This window comes from Ipomoea nil, unplaced genomic scaffold (assembly GCF_001879475.1).
Source record: "Ipomoea nil cultivar Tokyo-kokei standard unplaced genomic scaffold, Asagao_1.1 scaffold2036, whole genome shotgun sequence".
In the NCBI taxonomy this organism is placed as follows: Eukaryota; Viridiplantae; Streptophyta; class Magnoliopsida; order Solanales; family Convolvulaceae; genus Ipomoea; species Ipomoea nil.
In genome coordinates this window covers 2,623,144-2,644,699 of record NW_017618464.1, presented here as the reverse complement: position 1 = coordinate 2,644,699, position 21,556 = coordinate 2,623,144, and the positions used below count along the sequence as shown (strand labels likewise).

At 33.7% G+C, this 21,556-nt stretch overlaps 1 protein-coding gene across 1 annotated transcript; it reads right to left on the bottom strand.

Moving 5' to 3' along the window:
• Positions 1 to 7,181: 7,181 nt before the first annotated feature.
• On the bottom strand, positions 7,182 to 8,402 carry LOC109147778. Its single transcript, XM_019295437.1, has one exon. The coding sequence runs from the start codon at positions 8,400 to 8,402 to the stop codon at positions 7,182 to 7,184; it is 1,221 nt and encodes a 406-aa protein (XP_019150982.1).
• Between the last annotated feature and the right edge of the window lie 13,154 nt (positions 8,403 to 21,556).

Genomic DNA, 21,556 nt, shown 5'->3' with positions numbered 1-21,556 from the left:
GCCCCCAAAACTTGTTCTTTTTATTTACTTTTTTGAAAAATAGAATGTGTTCTCTATTTTTACTCCCAACTTTTAATCCACACACAAAAACTTGACATACAGATTTGTATTAGAATCTATATAAAAAAATAATTTATTATATTTGCCACATCAGATGATAAAATTTAAAGGTAAGATTTAGAATTTCTTGTAGTATAACTATTTACTTTTAGACTTCTGTATTTTATTTTATCTCTAACGTAGTCTTGTAACTTGACTTTTAAAAAAAATAAATAATAAATAATAATAATAGTAATTGCGTAATATTTTTTTTATAATCGTATTCGTATTTTTTTGATTAATTTTTTATAAGATTAGTTACGGATGGTTAATAAATGTTTTTATAAAATTATAAATGTGATGTGAATATTAGCAGAGATCAAATTTATAAGGAAAATTATTATTATTATTATTATTATTTTGTTCTTAACCGGTAAAGAATTACAATGAGATAAATGGATCTAAGGCTAAGAGTATCATTATCAGTTGGAAATATTATGGGGATATTGTAAGAGTGGTTAGGAAAGAGAAGATGAGAAGTGAGAGAAAAAAAAAAAAGAAAAAAAAATAACAAAATTGAAAATTTTAAAAATAAATAAATAAATAAAAAATGACGCGTCAGCGCGCCTGACACGTCACACGGGCGCGTGCACTATGTGGCCATAGTTCGTGCACAGCCTGTGTTCTTTTTTTTTTTTCCTTTTTTTTTTCTGACATTCTTTCCAAACTTTGCAGGAGAAATAACTCCCTAATTAATCTCATCTCACATCTATAAATAACCCCACCCAAGTTATTTCATATTACATTACCTCAATATTATGCTCTATTGTAAATGCTCTAAGATCTTTCACATTAAAAGCAACAATGATGTCATCAAATCACAAGGTATTTGATTATTATTCTTATTATTATTAGGAAAATAGACATTTTAAATAACTTATGGGCCCAAGTATCTTAGTATCCAACCAAATTCTCCTGCTCCTTCCATAGCAATATAGCATTAATTGGAGCCCTTATTTCCTAGCAAATTATACTATTGACTATAGCTCATATTGCAATGTAGATTATAGATAAATGTTTATATTTCAGTATATTGTATGTTCATTTTTAATGTATTAGATGTTCATTTTTATAGTATACTTAAAAACAAATTTTTAGTATTCAAAAAACGAACATTCAATATACTAAAATTGAATCTTAATGATCAATCTTGTAAGATAAATCATAGACCACGGTAATGATTGTTATTTTCTTTGCAACATTTTGACTTTTTTCTTTGCAATAGCTTCGACGATAAATATTTACAATGAGGCACGAACAATAACAAGTATTCTAATGGGGTGATTGGAGACTTCAATTGCAACAACAAAGGATATGATCATCAATGAGTGGGGGGTGGGGGGCAAAAGAAATGCTTAAAGTCCATTGATAGCAAATTTTGAAACTGAAATTGCGTTAGCGATAGAGAAGCTAAGCGATAAAATACAAGTAATGGAAGTCGTTGGAGTCTAATCCTATCACTAACGTTGTTTATTCATTTCTATTCATCGTTGAAAATCTTTGTTTTTGAAGATTAATTAGATTGAATTTTTATTTTTTTTTTAAGTGGTGGGGAGTATGCTTCTTACTATTTAAGATAGGATGGTTTGACTAATAACCCTAACTTGAAGTTGCATGATGGATGATTTTTCTGATGAGTGAACTGTAAAGGAGGTAGAGAGCCTTCACAGAAATGTATATGTGATAAGAAATTGGAGCAGATTGTGGAGCATTTGACCGCTTTCGAGGGTAAATCGATCTTTTTTAAATAAATAAAAAAAAGTTATGAGTTAATACCATCTGATGTCTTCGAGTATAATTGTTTTGCCATGTTTAGTCTTAAAATTTCAAATTGATCATTTGTGGTCCTTCGACTTTCAAATTTAACCATTCGTGGTCCAAGTTAACCACTCGTTCTCCTTCAACTATTAAATTTTAACCAATCATGGTCCTTCAACTATTAAATTTTAACCAATCATGGTCCTTGCAAGAGGATCAAAACTGGTTACATTTTGAAACTTGAAGGATCATGGGTGGTTAACTTGGACCACGAATGGTTAAATTTGAAAGTTGAAGGAGCACAAATAGTCAATTTGAAAGTTTATGACTAAACGTGGCAAAACAAGTATACTCAGAGGACCTCAAATGGTATTAAGTCTCAAAACGGCTACAATAAGTAGAGATTCTATTTTTGGCTAATTGGATATTACAAATCACCAATTTTATAGTCAAATAGTTAAAATTGGTGAAATCAACTAAATTTTGACTGAAGGGAATGGATTACCAAGATTTTGGGTTGAAATGGACTCGATGGCGGCTGTGGCTATCATGAACGCCGAAGGGAACCAGGATGAGGAGATAGTAACTTATTAAAGAGAGCAATAAGTTGCTCGAGAGCTTCGTTTTGGTTCAGTTTTCACATATAGACAGAGAAGGGAATCAATGTGCGGATTGGATCGCGAACTGGGGTCAATCTATGGATTGGGAAACCTCTATGTTAAACAATGTGTCGGACGACATGAAAGATCTTCTCAAGGCGAATGCGCATGGCGTTTCTAATCTCGGAATTAGATAGTGCATTGTTATGTGAGGCTTGTGAATGTATCCCAGAAAAATTAAATTTTGACTGATAAATCAATTTTCAGTGGGCCAATTATAATTATTTTTAAATTTACAAAAAAAAAAAAAAAAAACAAACAAACAAACAAAACAAAACAAAACAAAACAAAACCAATCAGTTTGCTAGTCATAATGAATAAAATATTATAAAATTATGTCATCAACTCATCATGTCCGAAATTTGTGGGTGGCCAAATCCCGGGCTTGAGGCGGTCTCGTGCCGGGCATGGGCCTAGGTTAGCACTGATCAAGACAGGCTCAGGTTCTCGGGCCTCTTGTGGGCCGGTCCCGAGCTTGATCCTGAATTTTTTATTTATTTTTATATAAAATATTTATAAATTGTTTTTTAAAAAAATGAAATTTAAACCATTGACCTCACGATTAACAACGAAAGTTCTTACCACTTAAATTACTTCAATCTTTTGATACAATAATGTTAATATATATATATATATATATATATATATATATATATATATATATATATACACACTAGTTTTACACGCGCATTGCGCGAATGAGTTAATGCCCAATGTTTATAATTAAATAAATAAATATTTGAAAGTATATCAATACAAGATTATATATGAGAAGTTCGTACATAAATAATTTGACGTCGAATTTGTTTATTTAAATATGTAACTCATAGTATATGAATACAATGTAATATAGGATATTCATTATAATTGTTACTAAACTTTTTTTAAATAGTAATCAAGTATTTTTGTTGCAAAGGGTTCCAATAGATTTAATGAATGCACATATATACAAGATCAATGAATGAATCAACGGTACCAGTCCTTTATGTATTTTGCTCAGTGTTCATTTAGTTCAACCATTATTGTTGAATACATTATTATTATTATTATTATGGATAAAGAAATTCTGAATTTAAGGAATTTAGATGTAGTAAAAATTTAAAAATTTTAATTATAATGTAACTCAAAGATATTAGACGATTGATAATATGATGTAACCCAAATATCAAAATGCTAAAGAAAGTGTTTGGTTATTCAATAGTTTGAAGCAACAATTTGCTCCAAACCACTGAAAATACAAAGTACAAACATTGCATTTTACAATATTTTCACTTAGCGTTTTTTAGAATGATTTCCCCAAAACACCTCTATATTAAAAGAAAAAAAAAATTTACTGTAGAGCCATTTCGACTCCTTGAAAAACAAGAGTCAGTTTCGCTGGCTCACTGCTTGCCTATCAACGGATGGGCAAGCTTAATTTTTAAATTGGAGCCTTAAAGACTCCTTTTATAGGAGTCTCAAGGCTCCCATGCCACTTTTTCCACCGATGTAGAAAAAGTAACAAAACTAAGGGGAGTCGAACGTTCGGCTCCCCATATGTTTTTTTTTTTTTTTAAATTTTATTTCTTTTATTAAATTATTATTTTTATTTATTATTATTATTATTATTATTATTATTATTATTATTATTATTATTATTATTATTATTATTATTATTATTATTATTATTAAATATATGTATACCCTTAGGTCATTTTACATGTTAATCTAAACAGTTAATTTTTTCAAATATCTTTTTATCAACCGTTGATATAATTCACTGGTCAAATCCGCTAACGCTAACCGCTAACTACTGATTATTCTATGAGCAAATTATTGTGTAAACCATAAATAAAAAGTACATTTTTAATATACTAAGGGTACATTATTTATATACGTAAGATACATTTTTTGAAAGTACATTTTTAATATACTAATATAATGTACCTTCAGTACAAAAATAATGTACTTTTAATATATTAAAAATGTACCTGATATTTATGGATTGTGTGGATCATGATCCACACAATAATTTGCTCATAGAACCGTGTTCACCTTGCAAGGTGGACACGGTTCCACAGCATAATGACAATCATTATTGTGTGGATCATATTTTGTATACTGTAAAATAATGTACATTTAGTACAAAAATAATGTACATTGTATTCAGGGGATGTACATTATTTTTGTTATGAGTGTACATAATATTGTATAATGTACATTCAGTACAAAAATAATATACATTTAATATATTAAAAATGTACTTTTTGGTATGGTCCACATAACATTGTGTGGACCATGGTCCACACAATAATTTGCCGCATAACAACAATAGTTATGCTGTGCAACCGAATGCACCGTGCATGGTGCATACGATGCAAAACGACGTCGTTTTGACTAAAAACGTGCGTTCCACTTAAAAAAAAAAATCAGGTTCGACTCTCGGCAATAGTATTATTGTGGATATATAGTTATGAATTTATGGATATTTAGTTCATTCATTGTGGATATTTAGTTCATTCATTGTAAATATTTACTTCATTCATTCACTGTGGATATATAGTTATGAATTTATGGGTATATAGTTATGAATTTCTGGATATTTAGTTCATTCATTGTGGACTTTTACTTCATTCATTCACTGTGGATATATAGTTATGAATTTATGGATATATAAAAATGCTATTACCGAAAATCGAACCTGATTTCTTTTTTAAGTGGGACGCGCGTTTTTTTAACCAAAACGACGTCGTTTACAGCATAATTTGCGGCATAACAACAATCGTTATGCGTTGGACCCGTGTCCAGCATGCTTGCTGGACACGGGTAACAGTGCCGTTAGGCACTGTTATCTCTCTCTTTTTTTTTTTTTTTTTTTTTTTTAAAAAAAAAAAAAAAATTCCAGACCGCTTCGTTATAGGAGTATATGTTCATAATTTTATTACTATATGTTAATAACTGTACATTCATAACTCTATAACTGTACGTTCATAACACTATAACTGTACATTCATAACTCCATAACTGTACATTCATAACTCCATAACTGTACATTCATAACTCCATAATTGTACATTCATAATTTTCGAAGCTCTATGTTCACAATTTTAGAGCTCTATGTTCATAATTTTATCACTATATGTTCATAATTGTAAGTTCATAATGTTAGAGCTCTTTGTTCATAATTCGATCAATAACTGTACATTCATAATTCCATAACTGTAGATTCATAATCTCATAACTGTAGATTCATAACTCCATAACTGTAGATTCATAACTCCATAACTGTAGATTCATAACTCTATAACTGTACATTCATAATCTTCGAAGCTCTATATTCACAATTTTAAAGCTCCATGGTCATAATTTTATCACTATATATGTTCATAATTGTAAGTTCATAATGTTAGAGCTCTGTGTTCATAATTTCATAATTGTATAACTGTACATTCATAACGGCATAACTGTACATTCATAATCCAAAAAAAAATAACGCCGTTAACGGCAAAACGCGCGCAATTTTTTTTTTTTAACTAAATGACGCGTTTTTTTTTTTTAAAAAACGACGTCGTTTTGGGCCCGTGTCCACAATTCAGTGTGGACACGGGTCCAGGGCATAATTTGCCGCATAACAATTGATGGGCCGCGTTAAAAGGCTTGGGAAAAGGTCAAAAATCGTAGCCCGGTTTAAAGTCCTCTGAAAATTGACTTGTGTGACAATTGCAGGCCTTAATATGGGCCTGACCTTTAAAATCACATTGCCCGGCCCACTATCACAATAATTGAATAGAAACTTTTAGGGGGCCTTTGGTTTGTTGGAAAAATTTTTCTAATGAAAAATTCTTAACGTTGAGGAAAATTGAGGCAAATCAGTTGTATGGATCACAGTCCAAAATGATGACGTTGAATAGTATGAGTAAAAATTATTTACATTATGTGTTAGAATAATGTACATTATGTGTTAGAATAATGTACATTATGTATTAGAATAATGTATATTATATATTAGAATAATATACATTACGTATTAAAATAATATACATTACGTGTTAAAATAATAAAATTTATTAGGTAATATAATGTACATTAAGTTTTAGAATAATGTACATTATGCTTTAGAATAGTGTACAATATGCTTTAGAATAGTGTACAATATGCTTTAGAATAGTGTACATTATATGTTATAAAAATGTATGTTCAGCGTGTCGCGTGATTTTTTTTTTTTTTTTTTTTTTTTTTTTTTTTACACAAAACGACGTTGTTTTTAGAGCGTTGTCCACACAACTATATGGACCACGGTCCACACAATAACTATTGGAAAATTGAATAGCAAGATTATTTTACCCTTATATGACTTTTTTAATTACACAAATATAAATAGAAAAACCTTAGCAGAATCTTTTTTTTTTCCCTTCTTTCTTCTTTTTTTTTTTTTTTTTTTTTTGAAAGGAGCCTGCTCGGCATTTATTCAAAATATACTGAAATAGCGCTTGGTGGATCGGAATCCCAATACATAGTAACTGAATGAGTAAAAGCTGTAGATGCTAAAGCGTGTGCTAAATAGTTATCTAATCTAGGAACATAATAAAGCGAGCAATAATCAAAAGTCAACATACTGGTCCTGCAACTGTCAATAGCATAACCCAGATATGAGTGCGGCGAGCGTGTCGTAGACGATAGATATTGTTATAGGGTCAAACAATCCGTGAATAGCTGGATCGACGTTTCCCCACGTGCCCTTAACCAAGACAGGACTTCCTTACATGCAAAGGCTTCCGCCATGAGTGGTGAAAAACAGTCTATTAGTGGCGCCGACATAGCCGATATGTAACCACCGTGTCCGTCGATAATAACTGCACCAACCCCTGCCCTGTTTGTTTGATTGGAGTATGTTGCGTCGAAATAACAGTGGCGTCCCAATGGCAGTTGAAGATTGTTGGACGTGGTTTGCAGTGCTGTTGGCAGTAACCTTCGTGATGCAGCAGTGGAAGTTGGCATGTGAGTTTCCGAATTTGCAGCAGCCAACCCGTGGCTTCCAGGCTGTATCTGTGTATTTTGCTCTCCAAGAGTCATACGGCCAGGCGTCATATTGGTGGTCAAACTCGTGGTTCCAGTGTGGACAAGTTTCCACGCATTCATCGCCGAGGTCGCCATTGCTATCACCTTCCGAGGTCTCGGTAAGTGTGCTTCCCATACAGCCCCATTTCTTGTTCGCCAAATATAGTATAGAAGAGCCACTGCATAAATAATCCCATCATCATCTAAAATATTCAACAAATCATCAAACCAATCACTAAAAATATTTGTGACACTATTGGGGATTGGAAGGTGGGATTGTGCCCAAATGTTAGCCGTATAGTCACATGTGATTAGAGAATGCACTATATCTTCATGAACAAGGTCACACATTGCACAAGTTGGATCAATATCTACTCTCTTACTAAGCAGGTTCTCTGTAGTGGGTAAAATATCACTAAGAGCTCTCCATAAGAATGTTTTCCACTTTGGGGGGACTTTTAGGCTCCATAATTTTTTCCATTTATCAAAGGTTCCTGTCGGTTGGGAGTAATTGCCTATCACTGCTTTATATCCCTCTTTAACACAATATTCTCCTCTTGGGTCTCCGTACCAGTACCACACATCCTCATAATAAGGAGACACAGGTATTTTTAAAATTTGCTCCACATCCTGAGGTATGAAAATGCCCGTTAGAATTTCCTGATCCCAGGTTCCAGTCTGCTGATCCATTAACCCCACCACTTTTGCCTGTGCCAATTGAGGTGGTTTTTCTGTTAATATTCGTGGTTGATTTTCATCATGCAACCACGGGTGGTCCCAAATCAATGTTGATTTGCCATTTCCAATCCTGCGCCTGACTCCCCCACAAATTAAACCTTTAGCCGCCATAATACTCCGCCAACAGAAACTCGGGTTATTACCCAAGCATGCGTCATAGAAAGAATTAGTTGGGTAATACCTGGCTTTATATACTCTTGAAACCAGTGACTGTGGCTGTGTCAGGAATCGCCATGCCTGTTTACCTAGCATTGCAAGATTAAAGGCCCTCAATTCTTTAAAACCTAGTCCTCCAAATTTCTTTGGAATACACAGTTTATCCAGGCTTTCCAATGGATGCCCTGATCATTCCCGGACCTCCACCAGAATCGATTCATAGTTCTCTCAATGGCCTACAAAGATTCATAGGCAGTAAAAATACACTCATTGAGAAAGTAGGCATAGATTGAGCCACACTTTTCAATAGAACTTCCTTCCCTGCCTGTGATATAAGTTTCTTATTCCACGAGCCAATCCTCTGTCTTATCTTATCCTCTATATAAGAAAATGCTTCTCTTCTGTTCCTGCCCACAAATGATGGAAGCCCCAAATATCTTCCAAAATTCTGAGCCTACACCACCCCCAATATATCAGCAATCTCCTCCCTCACTTCACCCTGTGTATTCTTACTAAAACATATATTCGATTTGTGATAATTAACCGCCTGACCAGACATGTTTTCATAAGTTGCTAAACAACGTTTTATCACTCCTGCTTCCTGGCTATTAGCTTTGAAAAACAGGAGGCTATCATCAGCAAAGAACAAATGGGTAATGGGGGGTGCCCCTCTCGCAACTCTGCATCCATGTATTTCCCCCGCGACTTCTGCCTGGTTTAATAATATCGAAAGGCCCTCTGCACAAATAATGAACAAATACGGAGATAGAGGATCACCCTGCCGCAACCCACGTGTTGGGGTTATTTGATCACTTTTTGAACCATTCACCAGCACATTATACGATACAGTGGTCACACACATCATCAATAAATCCACCCATCTGTCATCAAATCCTAGAGCTGTCAGCATTTTCTGCAAAAATGATCATTCCATACGATCATAGGCTTTTGCCATATCCAGCTTCAAAGCCCCCCAGCCAGCTAATCCACATTGCTTTCTGTTTAAATAATGGCCAACCTCCGCAGCTACCAAAATATTATCTGTAATAAGTCTCTCAGATATAAACGCACTCTGGGATTCAGATATAACACTCTCCATCAATGGTTTCATTCTAGCTGTAATCACTTTTGCCATAACTCTATAAACAACATTACTCAGGGCTATTGGCCTATAGTCAGAAACCATTTCGGGGGTTTTCTTCTTCGGGATCAATATAATATTCGTCTCATTTAATCCATCCGGTAAGGAGCAGTTATTCAGGCAATTCACAATAAATGCAAAAACATCAGACCCTACCACATCCCAAAAATGTTGGTAGAACCCGGGATTCATCCCATCCGGCCCTGGTGCCTTATCCGGATACATTGAAAACAAGGCCGCCTTTATTTCACTCTCCTCAAAAGGCCGAATCAGCCTCTCATTCTGTGCGGCAGTCACACGGGGTTGTATACTCTCAAAAAAATCATCATTAACCATAGATGTACTCGAGCTAAAAATACCACGGTAATAATTCAAAATAACATCTCGCATGGCTTCTCCTTCTATCCAATCCCCATTATCACTCATAATTTTAGCAATGGTATTCTTTTTCTTTCGGTGAGAAGCATACCTGTGATAAAATTTGGTGTTTGCGTCCGCATCCTTGAGCCAGTGCTGCTTGGCCCTCTGCCTCCAGTATACATCCTCCTGTAACTCAATACGAGTTAGAGACTCATCCAATCTTCGAAATTCGGCTAGGGATACCGAATCTGTACGCCCTCTCAGACGCATCTGCTCCTTGCGCAAGGCAACAATCTTCTCTCCAAATTTGTGAAAACGGTCTCCACCCCACCGTGTTAACCGGTTTCCACAAAATGTAGTGCACTCCTGCAGCCCCTTATTCCTTCCTTCACCCCATGATCTCTCCACCACCTCCCTACATCCTTCATCATGTAGCCATGCCATCTCAAAACGGAAACCCCTACCCAAACCACCCCGCCTCCCCCGAAGATTGAGAATCCCAAGGAAAAGGAAAGAGTGGTCCGATTTTCGGGTCAAAATGTTTTGCACATTCGCATCAGTCACTAACTCTCTCCAAGGCTGCGTGGCCAACACCTTATCTAAGCGTTCCTCTATCCAATTCGGAGTGCCTTTCCCCTTCTCCCAAGTGTAGGGATACCCAGACATCGGCAATTGAGTCAAACCACATTCCTCGATAGTCTCTCCAAAACCCCGTAGTAAACTGTCTGGATGTGGGTTTCCCCCACGTTTCTCATACTGGAATAAGAGATCGTTGAAATCTCCAATAATAACCCACGACAGATCCGACTTACTTGCTAATGAACGGATAAGGTCCCATGACTCCCTTCTCTGTGGACGTTTCGAGAAGCCGTAAAATCCAGTCATCCTCCATTTATCAAAACCAGGAATAGTCACCTCAATATCAATGTAATTATTCGAATAGCCAATCAGTCATGCAGAACTATTCGTCCTCCATAACATAGCCAATCCCCCACTCAGACCAGAATTATCCACATTAAACAGGCCTTCAAAACCAAGCTTAACCCGAAGACGCTCTGCATGATCTCGGTTAACCTTAGTTTCCATCAGAAATACAAAATCGGGCTTCTTACGGGACACTATGTCCTCAATCTCCCGAACTGTCCGTGGATTACCCAAGCCACGGCAGTTCCAGCTCAAAGTACTCATTGGGTTGGGCGGGTCTGCACCGCAGCACCCGCCATTTGCAATTTTTTTTGAACCTCTGTCATTGTCACATCCTCCCCCACCATCACTCCCCCATCAACCCGCCCTACCCTAACATCCCCCTCCTCCGGTATAGCCGAATAAGTGTTATTCGGCTCCACTCTCACACCCAACTCCCCCTCACTCACAACTCCACCATCCGTTCTCCTCCGTTTCGGATCCACCCTTACTCCCTCTTCCTCCTTCTTTCTTCTTTATTTATAATAATATTTATTATATTATTTTAATAAAATATGTAAGTATAATAATTAAATTTATAATATTGTAATTTATAAATTATAATATTTTAATTTAATTACTGTTGTTTTCAATTTTTTTTTTTAAATTATGGTTACTTTTATTATCATTATTCTTGTGTAGAGACATGTTAGTCTTTATACTCATTATTCTTTACAATTTTAAATCCAACCAAATAATGGAATCAATATTCCCAACTGGTCCTTCTATTTGGTTATGCGTTAGCAATGACTACTCGCTCTCAAATTAGTCATTCTATTTGGTTATCTTCGATTCTTTAGTGTATTGAACATTTGATTTAACAAAGTTTTTGTATTGGTTTTCAATATATATATATATATATATATATATATATATATATATATATATATATATATATATATATATATATATATATATATATACCCAACAATTTATTTTCTCAAATCATACAATGAAATCAATCTTTCTAGTAATTTCCTTTCCATGAAATTTAAAATCCATTCTTCCTCAATTATTTTTCGCGAATCAAACGAGTCATAGGAAACAGACCGTTTATGATATATGTCATGTAAATGAATTGTCTCAAATAAAAAATCTTAAGGAAAAAAAAAAAAACTAGACTATTCTATTATACTATTTTTTTAAAGCCTGATAGTTTTTCTTGACCCGTCAACTAGTACCATAATCCAAAATCATGTTTGTGTCGACCAGGTAAGACCTTAAGAATAATCGCTTTAATTTACGTATTCAATGTATGCTGTTTTAATTTTTGACCAATTCCAACCTAACTATATCTTATGAAGATCAACTCTAACTGAATCCTTTAATCATACTTAAATGCATTAATCAGTCTTACACTGCGGCTGTAACTAGTTTTCATTTCATACAGGGTCTTTCAAAGTTGACTTATCAAACTTATCATCCATTTATCCTTATCGGTTTAAGGTTCAATAAATCATTTCATAGACCTTTTTCCACCCATGAAAATGATGTTGTCAACTCTATGGTTTATTCATTTATTCGGTTGATAAGTTTGTAATTAATTTTATAGTCATTTATTTGAGACAAAGGAGTAAATGAGATAGAGTTATTTTTAACCATTTGTAAATTTTGAGTATCCCATAGATTAAGAAAATGACTAGGCGGCCGATTAGCTATTGTTATGTTTTTTTTTTTAATGAGTTCTTTCACTCAAAACGACGTCATTTTTAGCGAAATAACTCTAAATTGTTCAAATCGGTCGCAAATCCAAACAATGTTTTAAAAAAAAAAATGAAACCAGCTACTCTACTATTGATACTTTGTGAGTTATGACTTTGTGGAATTGTGTTTTGATTCTTTAAATCTTTATATAATTTACAAATCTAGATGTTTTTTAGGTTAATATTTATATTTTAGTATTAAATATTAAATAGTTTATAATTATCAAGTCTTAAAAAAAATATTAAAAAAAAATTGGGGTGCCCGAAAAACACCTAGCAATTTTGCAACCTTGATTTTTTTTAAGAAGAGAGTTTGAAGGTTTTTTTTAAAAAATATTTTTAAAAAATATTTTTAATATATATTTTTAATTTTTTATTTTATTTTATGCAGTAATGTCGGTTGGTTTAACAACATAGATTAAATATTTTGTTTTTGGGTGGGGGTGGGGGTGGGGGTGTGTGTGAAACGGCTGGATGTCAGCTTACCCAAATCTTAGGGTTTTACTAAGATGATGATATTCTCTTCAATTATTGCATGATCTAAAATATAATTGTCTACTGTTTTGAAATCTTTTCTTCGAAAGCTAGAGCATATGGTTAATTGCAAGTGAAATTTAGAATCAATTAAGAAAGGTAAAGACCACTTCTTAACCTAATTTTTTAGGTTTTCAATTCCTCAATTATAATTATGGTATAGATTTAATTTTTCTATTGTTCATGATGTTAATTTATTAGTTCTTAAATTCTTAGTAAAGTAATAGATTCGGTATTTATAATTTTAATGAATTTCTAACTTAGGGATCATATCTATTACTTTATAAGTATTTAAAGACTGAATTTATAACATAAATATAACTAAGTGATAAAATCTACATTATAACCACAATTGAGGATTAAAATTCAAATGTACGTGCTATTTTCCATTTCTATTTCTTGTTCACAATTCATGAGAATCGTTTACTCTCCTGATTATACTAATATTTCTAATTGTATTGATTAATTAATTAATTAAATAATTAATTAATTTATTATTATTATTATTATTATTATTATTATTATTATTATTATTATTATTATTATTATTATTATTATTATTATTATTATTATTATTATTATTATTATTATTATTTACATTTAGTACTTGACTTTTTTTTTAATGTTTCACTTTTGGTTCAAATTGTTGTTAGTTAGCAGGATAAAAAGTAAATAATGCATAAAGTAAATGACACAAATAATTTTTATAGTATGGTTCAGAAGCTTTCATTCCTCCCTCTTCTCAACTTCAGGAGATTTCACTAAGCATTATTGTTCCAAATACAAAAGTGATAAGAAGCCTTACGTTCTATTGGTGAATCGGTGATAGTCATTCGATATGGGTTAGCCACAAATTCAAATCACCATATTCTTCACTATCCAATTAAACTTAGCCAAGAATCGTCTACAAAGTCACCTTGCTAGTTGATCTCACAACTTCTTCTCATGGAAAGATGATTGTTGGTTTGTTGAATGCTGGACTTAGAAATCCCTCATATTTCACTTCAGCTAGAGAGCTTGATTGCTTTGAACACTTGGATATATATATATATATATATATATATATATATATATATATATATATATATATATATATATATATATATATATATATATATATTTCACAACAACCTTTCTCTCTTAGTTTTGGTCCTTCTTTTATAGATGAGGAGATGATGAGCCCAACTTGATTTTGAATCTTCCCATTGTCACCAACAAGTGGTAGTCATCCATAAAGCTGCCATAATTCCTTAAAATCCGCTTCCATGTGATAACTTCTACAGCTTATCCATATGGTAATGACTGCCCCCCCCTTCCCCCCTTCCCCCCTTTTTCTTTAAAGCTTATAAGCACTTCCAAAGTAAAAGAGAGCTACTCCTGTGTATTATCAATCTATCTCTTCTATGGACTACTTTTAGGTGTCAGACAAGTTGCATTATCAAACGACTCTTTTTGTTCTTTTTTGAATGATCTTCTTCCGAGATTGATCTTCCTTAAATCAACCATCAATGAGTCTCCAACATGCTAGGAAAACAGTGGAGATTCCTTCTCATCACAAAAGAAGATCTATCAAGCTAAGACTTCTTATGGGCTTGAACTTCTACTGAACCCTTATCTTCCTTTCGGCTTGACTCTTTCTGCTCGCTTCCTTCCCAAATTGCATTCTTCCAGTCAATACAATTGCGAAGCTTAACTAGTTTTACAACAAAGAATGAGGGGTCTAAACTACTTATACACATACACTTTACATCATCAAAATCTATTACAAATAATCGTAACAACATCCTTATTTTTTTCTCCTTAATTATATTTCCAACTTAAATTTTCTTTTTACCTTTTCTTTCTATACAAATAAAATTAATGCATAAAAAATATCATTAAATTAAAAATCTCTAATTGAGATCTTTTAAATGACACCTTATTGATTTTTTTTTTAATGAAATAAATCTACAAATACATAAAATTATTATTTGAAGTACATAAATCATTACTGTAAGTTCATAAATTACTATTGCAAGTTGATCACAAATTATTAAAACAATATATTGAAAAAATGTATTAATATATGTGTCATTTAAAATATTTTAAGGGGATATTTTTAACTTGAGATTTTTTTTTTTTTTTTGTATATACTAATTTTATTTATACAAAAAGAAACAGATAATAAAATATTGAGTGAATTCCATTTTTGGTCCTACTATTATAGGGGCGTTTTCAATTTTAGTCCAGCTTAATTTTTTTTGTCACTTTACAACCATTGTTATTGAATGTGTTCCACTTTTAGTCCACCGTTAATATTTCCGTCAAGATGCCGTATAATCCACGGGTATTTTGGTCTTTTTATGGTTGTCTCTTCTCTTTTAATCTAGGTGCTTCGTCCTCCTCCTCCGATATTTGAAGATGGCTCTTCGAACACTACTGGAAATTATGAAATTTTCGACCACCTGAAAGTGATCTTAAATCAAATTGATACCAAAAAGTGGTCGGAAATAGCAACAAAGGTTTTTCTGGATACCAAAAGTCGTCGGAACAAGGCTTTCGACTTGATTTAAGATCACTTCTAGGTGGTCGGAAATTCCATAATTTCTAGCAGTGGAACAACGAGAATGGGAAGCCAAAGCTACATCGTTTCGTTCGTTCCAACGTGGACCGGCGAGGTTTCTTAGGTTTTAGGTTTAATGTTCTCATTTCTTTTAGTCAAACATAGTCTTGGATGAGAAGAAAGATCAAAATACCCCTAGATTACACGGTCTCTTGATGGAAGTACTAACGGTGGACTAAAAGTGGAACACATTCAATAATAGTTGTCATAAAGTGGCAAAAAAAATTAAGGTGGACTAAAATTGGAAACACCCCTATAACAATAGGACCAAAAATAGAATTCACTCTAAAATATTGAAGTAATAATTAATTAATTAGTACCATTTTTATGAACTTATAATATTATTTTTATATACTTGAGTTCACAATACAACATGGACTCTAATCAATGGCGTGCGTGCGTGCGTGCGTGTGCGTGTGTGTGTGTGTGTGTGTATGTGTGTGTGTGTATGTGTGTGAGATTAGAGTCCATGTTGTATTGAGTACTACTAACTCTGTTACACCTACTGAAGCACAAAGAGTCAACACCGTCTCCACTGAGACTTAAACTCACAACTTTCCAAATGGGTGAGAAACTTGGTGACACTAGACCACAAGGTCCTTGGCCATGATATAATTTACCATAAGTCACTTAACATATGCAGTAAATTGTTAGGTTGGTATTATTTTTTTTAAAAAGAAGATTAGGTTGGTATTTGTATTCTTCAATGTTTAATTTCTTTTCTGAATAATGCTAGATATCCCTTCCTATTTTCCCATCAAATCCCTCCATCATGATGTTGTATTAGTTAATTCGTTATTAAATTCTCGTTTTAATTAATGGTGGGCCAGTCAATTCATGACACCCCATGAATGACACATGCACAAAAAAGATAACCTAATGTTATTTTTCATATTTTTGTTCACAACTAAAAAAGTTACAAAATTGTCACACAAATTTGTAACATTCATATTATTGTCTATGATTCTATTTAACATGTATCAAAATACAAGTATTTTATATGCGTATAAAAAATATATGCTCAATATTAATACTCAATGTTAAAATTTTAATTATATTCAAATATTTTTTTTAAGAGTATATATATATATATATATATATATATATATATATATATATATAAATTATAGTTGCAGAATTAATAGTTGATAAAGTCAGCATATGGTATCACCATTGAAAGACAAATAATTATGATATGATTAGTATTATTAAAGTAAGAATTTTAGGTATAATAAATTACTAAATATAATTATGATCATATTTAATTAAAAGTTAAATGAAATCAAATTTATTTCTTATATTACTCCAATACATTATTATTATTGAAGAATATATACGAAAAGATATTGTGTATGCATGTGCATTGTAATAATAATGAAAAAATATATCAGAAGTTATAAGGGTAGGAATAATTTTGTACAAAAATTGTATATATAGTACAACTCTTATAGCATAATGTATAAAAAAAAATTGAATAGAAAAAACAAACATAAATCAAGGTATAACCTAGATTGAGACTTATTATGTTTTTAAATTAGACTAGTATTTTCACCCGTGCGATGCACGGAATGGAATTGTTGTAATATATTAAGAATATTTAAATTGATATATAATTATTTAAGAGTTAATTTCACCAGAGGTCGTTTATCTTTCCTGACAATTCCAAATTTAATCCTAGACTATAGTTATTAATTATTACAATTTATTCTATGTTACAACTCTTACGTTAATGTTCTTACTATTATTATTAACACTTAATTACTTTTAGATTTATTATTATCACTTAAATTATATTATTATTATTATTAGTTTCTTTTCAAGTACTGTTAGTATATAATGGTCGTGAGGCACAATAATAATATAACCATAATTAAATATTCTTGTATTGTATTCCGGAGTTAGTGCCATTTTTGGTCCTAGACTTATTGAGGCATTGACACTTTTCATCCTCTATAATAAAAATTGCCACTTAGTAGACATTGTTATTGGTCGTTGGACAGTTTTGATCCTCCGTCAATGAAGCCGTTTGTTGACCGTGAATTAGAAAGGCTTTTCTGTATTTTTATGTTTTATTCTTCTAATCTTGTCTAGACCAGCGCTGCTGTGACTCCTGTGAGTCGAGATGGCGAGACTTGGCGGCAAAGTAGTAACCGTCGATAGTGAGTAGCAGCGAGGTTCTTCTCCGGCGAGTTGTGGGTATGACGGCGAGCATACGAGACAATAACTCCTTCCGGCGACGGAATTATTGTATAGATTGTAACGCAGAATTATTGTACGAATGGGAAAGTAGAAATCAATATATTTTATTAGGAAGAGAGATTTTGTAGGAATTGGGCGGGAAGTTAAAATTTCAAAATTTTGTTTTTATATATAGTATAGATTGTATTACACTATTTTAAAATATTATAATTGAATTTTAACGCAGAATTATTGTACGAATGGAAAAGTAGAAATCAATATATTTTATTAGGAATAGAGATTTTGTATGAATTGGGCTGGAAGTTAAAATTTCAGGATTTTGTTTTTATATATAGTATAGATTGTATTACACTATTTTAAAATATTAGAATAGAATTTTAACGCAGAATTATTTTACGAATGGAAAAGTAGAAATCAATATATTTTATTAGGAAGAGATATTTTGTAGGAATTTCAGGATTTTGTTTTTATATATAGTATAGATTGCATTACACTATTTTAAAATATTAGAATAGAATTTTAACGCAGAATTATTTTACGAATGGGAAAGTAGAAATCAATATATTTTATTAGGAAGAGAGATTTTGTAGGAATAGGGCGGGAAGTTAAAATTTCAGGATTTTGTTTTTATATATAGTATAGATTGTATTACACTATTTTAAAATATTAGAATAGAATTTTAACGCAGAATTATTGTACGAATGAGAAAGTAGAAATCAATATATTTTATTAGGAAGAGAGATTTTGTAGGAATTGGGCGGGAAGTTAAAATTTCAGGATTTTGTTTTTATATATAGTATATATTGTATTACACTATTTTAAAATATTAGAATAGAATTTTAACGCAGAATTATTGTACGAATGGGAAAGTAGATATCAATATATTTTATTAGGAAGAGAGATTTTGTAGGAATTGGGCGGAAAGTTAAAATTTCAGGATTTTGTTTATATATATATATATATATATATATATATATATATATATATATATATATATATATATATATATATATATATTATAGATTGTATTACACTATTTTAAAATATTAGAATAGAATTTTAACGCAGAATTATTGTACGAATGAGAAAGTAGAAATCAATATATTTTATTAGGAAGAGAGATTTTGTAGGAATTGGGCGGCAAGTTAAAATTTCAGGATTTTGTTTTTATATATAGTATAGAGTGTATTACACTATTTTAAAATATTATAATTGAATTTTAACGCAGAATTATTGTACGAATGGGAAAGTAGAAATCAATATATTTTATTAGGAAGAGAGATTTTGTAGGAATTGGGCGGGAAGATAAAATTTCAGGATTTTGTTTTTATATATAGTATAGATATAGATTGTATTACACTATTTTAAAATATTAGAATTGAATTTTAACGCAGAATTATTGTACGAATGGGAAAGTAGAAATCAATATATTTTATTAGGAATAGAGATTTTGTATGAATTGGGCTGGAAGTTAAAATTTCAGGATTTTGTTTTTATATATAGTATAGATTGATTGTCTCTCCCTGGTATCTAGGGTTTTTCCTCTCTCTCCCTGGTATCTAGGGTTTTTTGCTTTTTCGGCTTGATCATCGCTCTCGTTGCTCGTCCGATCACTCTTGTGCTTTTACGACTGCCGAAGACGTCCAGGGCGAGGCTTCCGGTCGCTGAATCATGGATGTCCGCGATATAGTCCAAAGTTGTGCGGAGATAACTCTCGAAGATGAAGAGACGGGGGTTCGGTTCGAAGAAGACCCAGGCTCGGCCGTGGCAGTTGATGTTGTGCGGCAATATTGGCAGTTAGTTGGTCGGTTCCTAACCGATCGTAATATCAAGTTTGATGTGATGAGACAGGTAATGGCTTCTGTTTGGAGGCCGTTAATGGGGATACAGGTTACAGAGGTACAACCCAATCTTTACTTGTTTACGTTCTATCATGACACGGACATGGCTTATGTGCTGGAGAATGGTCCTTGGGCGTTTGAGAACGCTACCTTAGTTTGTCAACCTTTGCGGCCTGGAGAGCATCCTATGCAGGTTACGTTGAATACGATTGATTATTGGATACAAGTTCATGACCTCCCGGTCGGCTACCGAACGGATAAAGTCTTGGAGAAAGTGGGGGATTATTTTAGGGCTGTTTGTTCGGCTAGATGAACGGAATTTTACGAGGCCTTGGACCAAATTTTATAGAGTGCAGGTTACGGTTGAGGTAACGGCACCTCTGAAAAGGCGCATGAAGATGATTTTGCGAGATAATTCATGGACTTGGGTGAATTTTCGGTATGAACGCTTGCATATGTTTTGTTACTTTTGTGGAAAATTGGGGCACACGGATAAGTTTTGTCTTGATGCTCGTGTGTCTCGCCTGAAACCTGAGCAATATCCTTTTAGTGCGAGTTTGAAGGCTGGGGGCAATTTACCGGCGAAGGCGGTGGGGGAGAGTTGGTTGCAAAAAGGGGAACGGAGACACCGAGAGTTGGGTCTCGGCAGCGGGGAGGGGGGCGCTGTCCTCGGTTCACGAATGACCGCTGACCGCCCGGGTGGTGTCTCGGCCTTACTGGCGGAGGGGCGTCGGGACTTACCGAACGCGGGAATTGGCTCGGCCAGTGTGTCTAGGCCGGGTGCAGCAGTGTTTAGGGATGGGTTTCGGGATGAGGGGGAGGAGGAAGGGGTGCGGGTTGATCCGAAGCGGAGACGGGGTGTGGAGAGGGAGGTGGCGGGGAGAGTGGAGGCGGAGGAGGGAGTGATGTTGGTGGATTCTGATTCTTCTACTATGGCGGGACCTGTTGATCAGGCCCGCCCTTCCCAATGAGTATTCTAAGTTGGAACTGTCGTGGCTTGGGCAATCCACGAACAGTTCGTGAAATTGTGGACCTAGTGTCCAAAAAGAAGCCGGATTTTGTGTACTTGATGGAAACGATGGTGGATAGGAGTCATGTGGAGAGGCTCCGTGTGAAGATTGGGTTTGAGGGAGGTTTTGGGGTGGATAGTGTGAGGCAGAAGGGTGGCATGGGTTTTCTATGGGCAAAGAATAATAGCGCTCGGTTAATCAAGTACTCTAATAACCACATCGATCTGGTGGTGACATTACCAAATCGTCACCATTGGAGACTCACTTGCTATTATGGTTTTGCCCAGAGTACGAGGATAAGGGAGTCGTGGGATTTTCTACGATCGCTCAAGGATGCATCTGATCTTCCTTGGGTGGTAATAGGGGATTCAACGATCTTCTTTATCAGTCTGAGAAGAGGGGTAGACGGCTGCATCCAACTGGTTTGTTAGAAGGATTTGGGGATGCTCTCACTGATTGCAGTTTGACGACTATTCCCATGATCGGGTATCCTTACACCTGGGAACGGAGTAAGGGGACTCCGAATTGGGTAGAGGAGAGGCTGGATAGGGCAGTGGGGGATGCAGCTTGGTTGGAGATGCATAATAGAGCCAGGCTGTATAATATTCAGACATTAATGTTGGATCACACGGCCATTTTTCTGGATATTAATGGCTCAACTACAATATGGAGGCCACGTTGTTTTCGCTTTGAGAATGCGTGGTTGGAGGATTAGGGTTGTATGATGGAGAATTAGTGGTTGAGTACGCAGGGGGT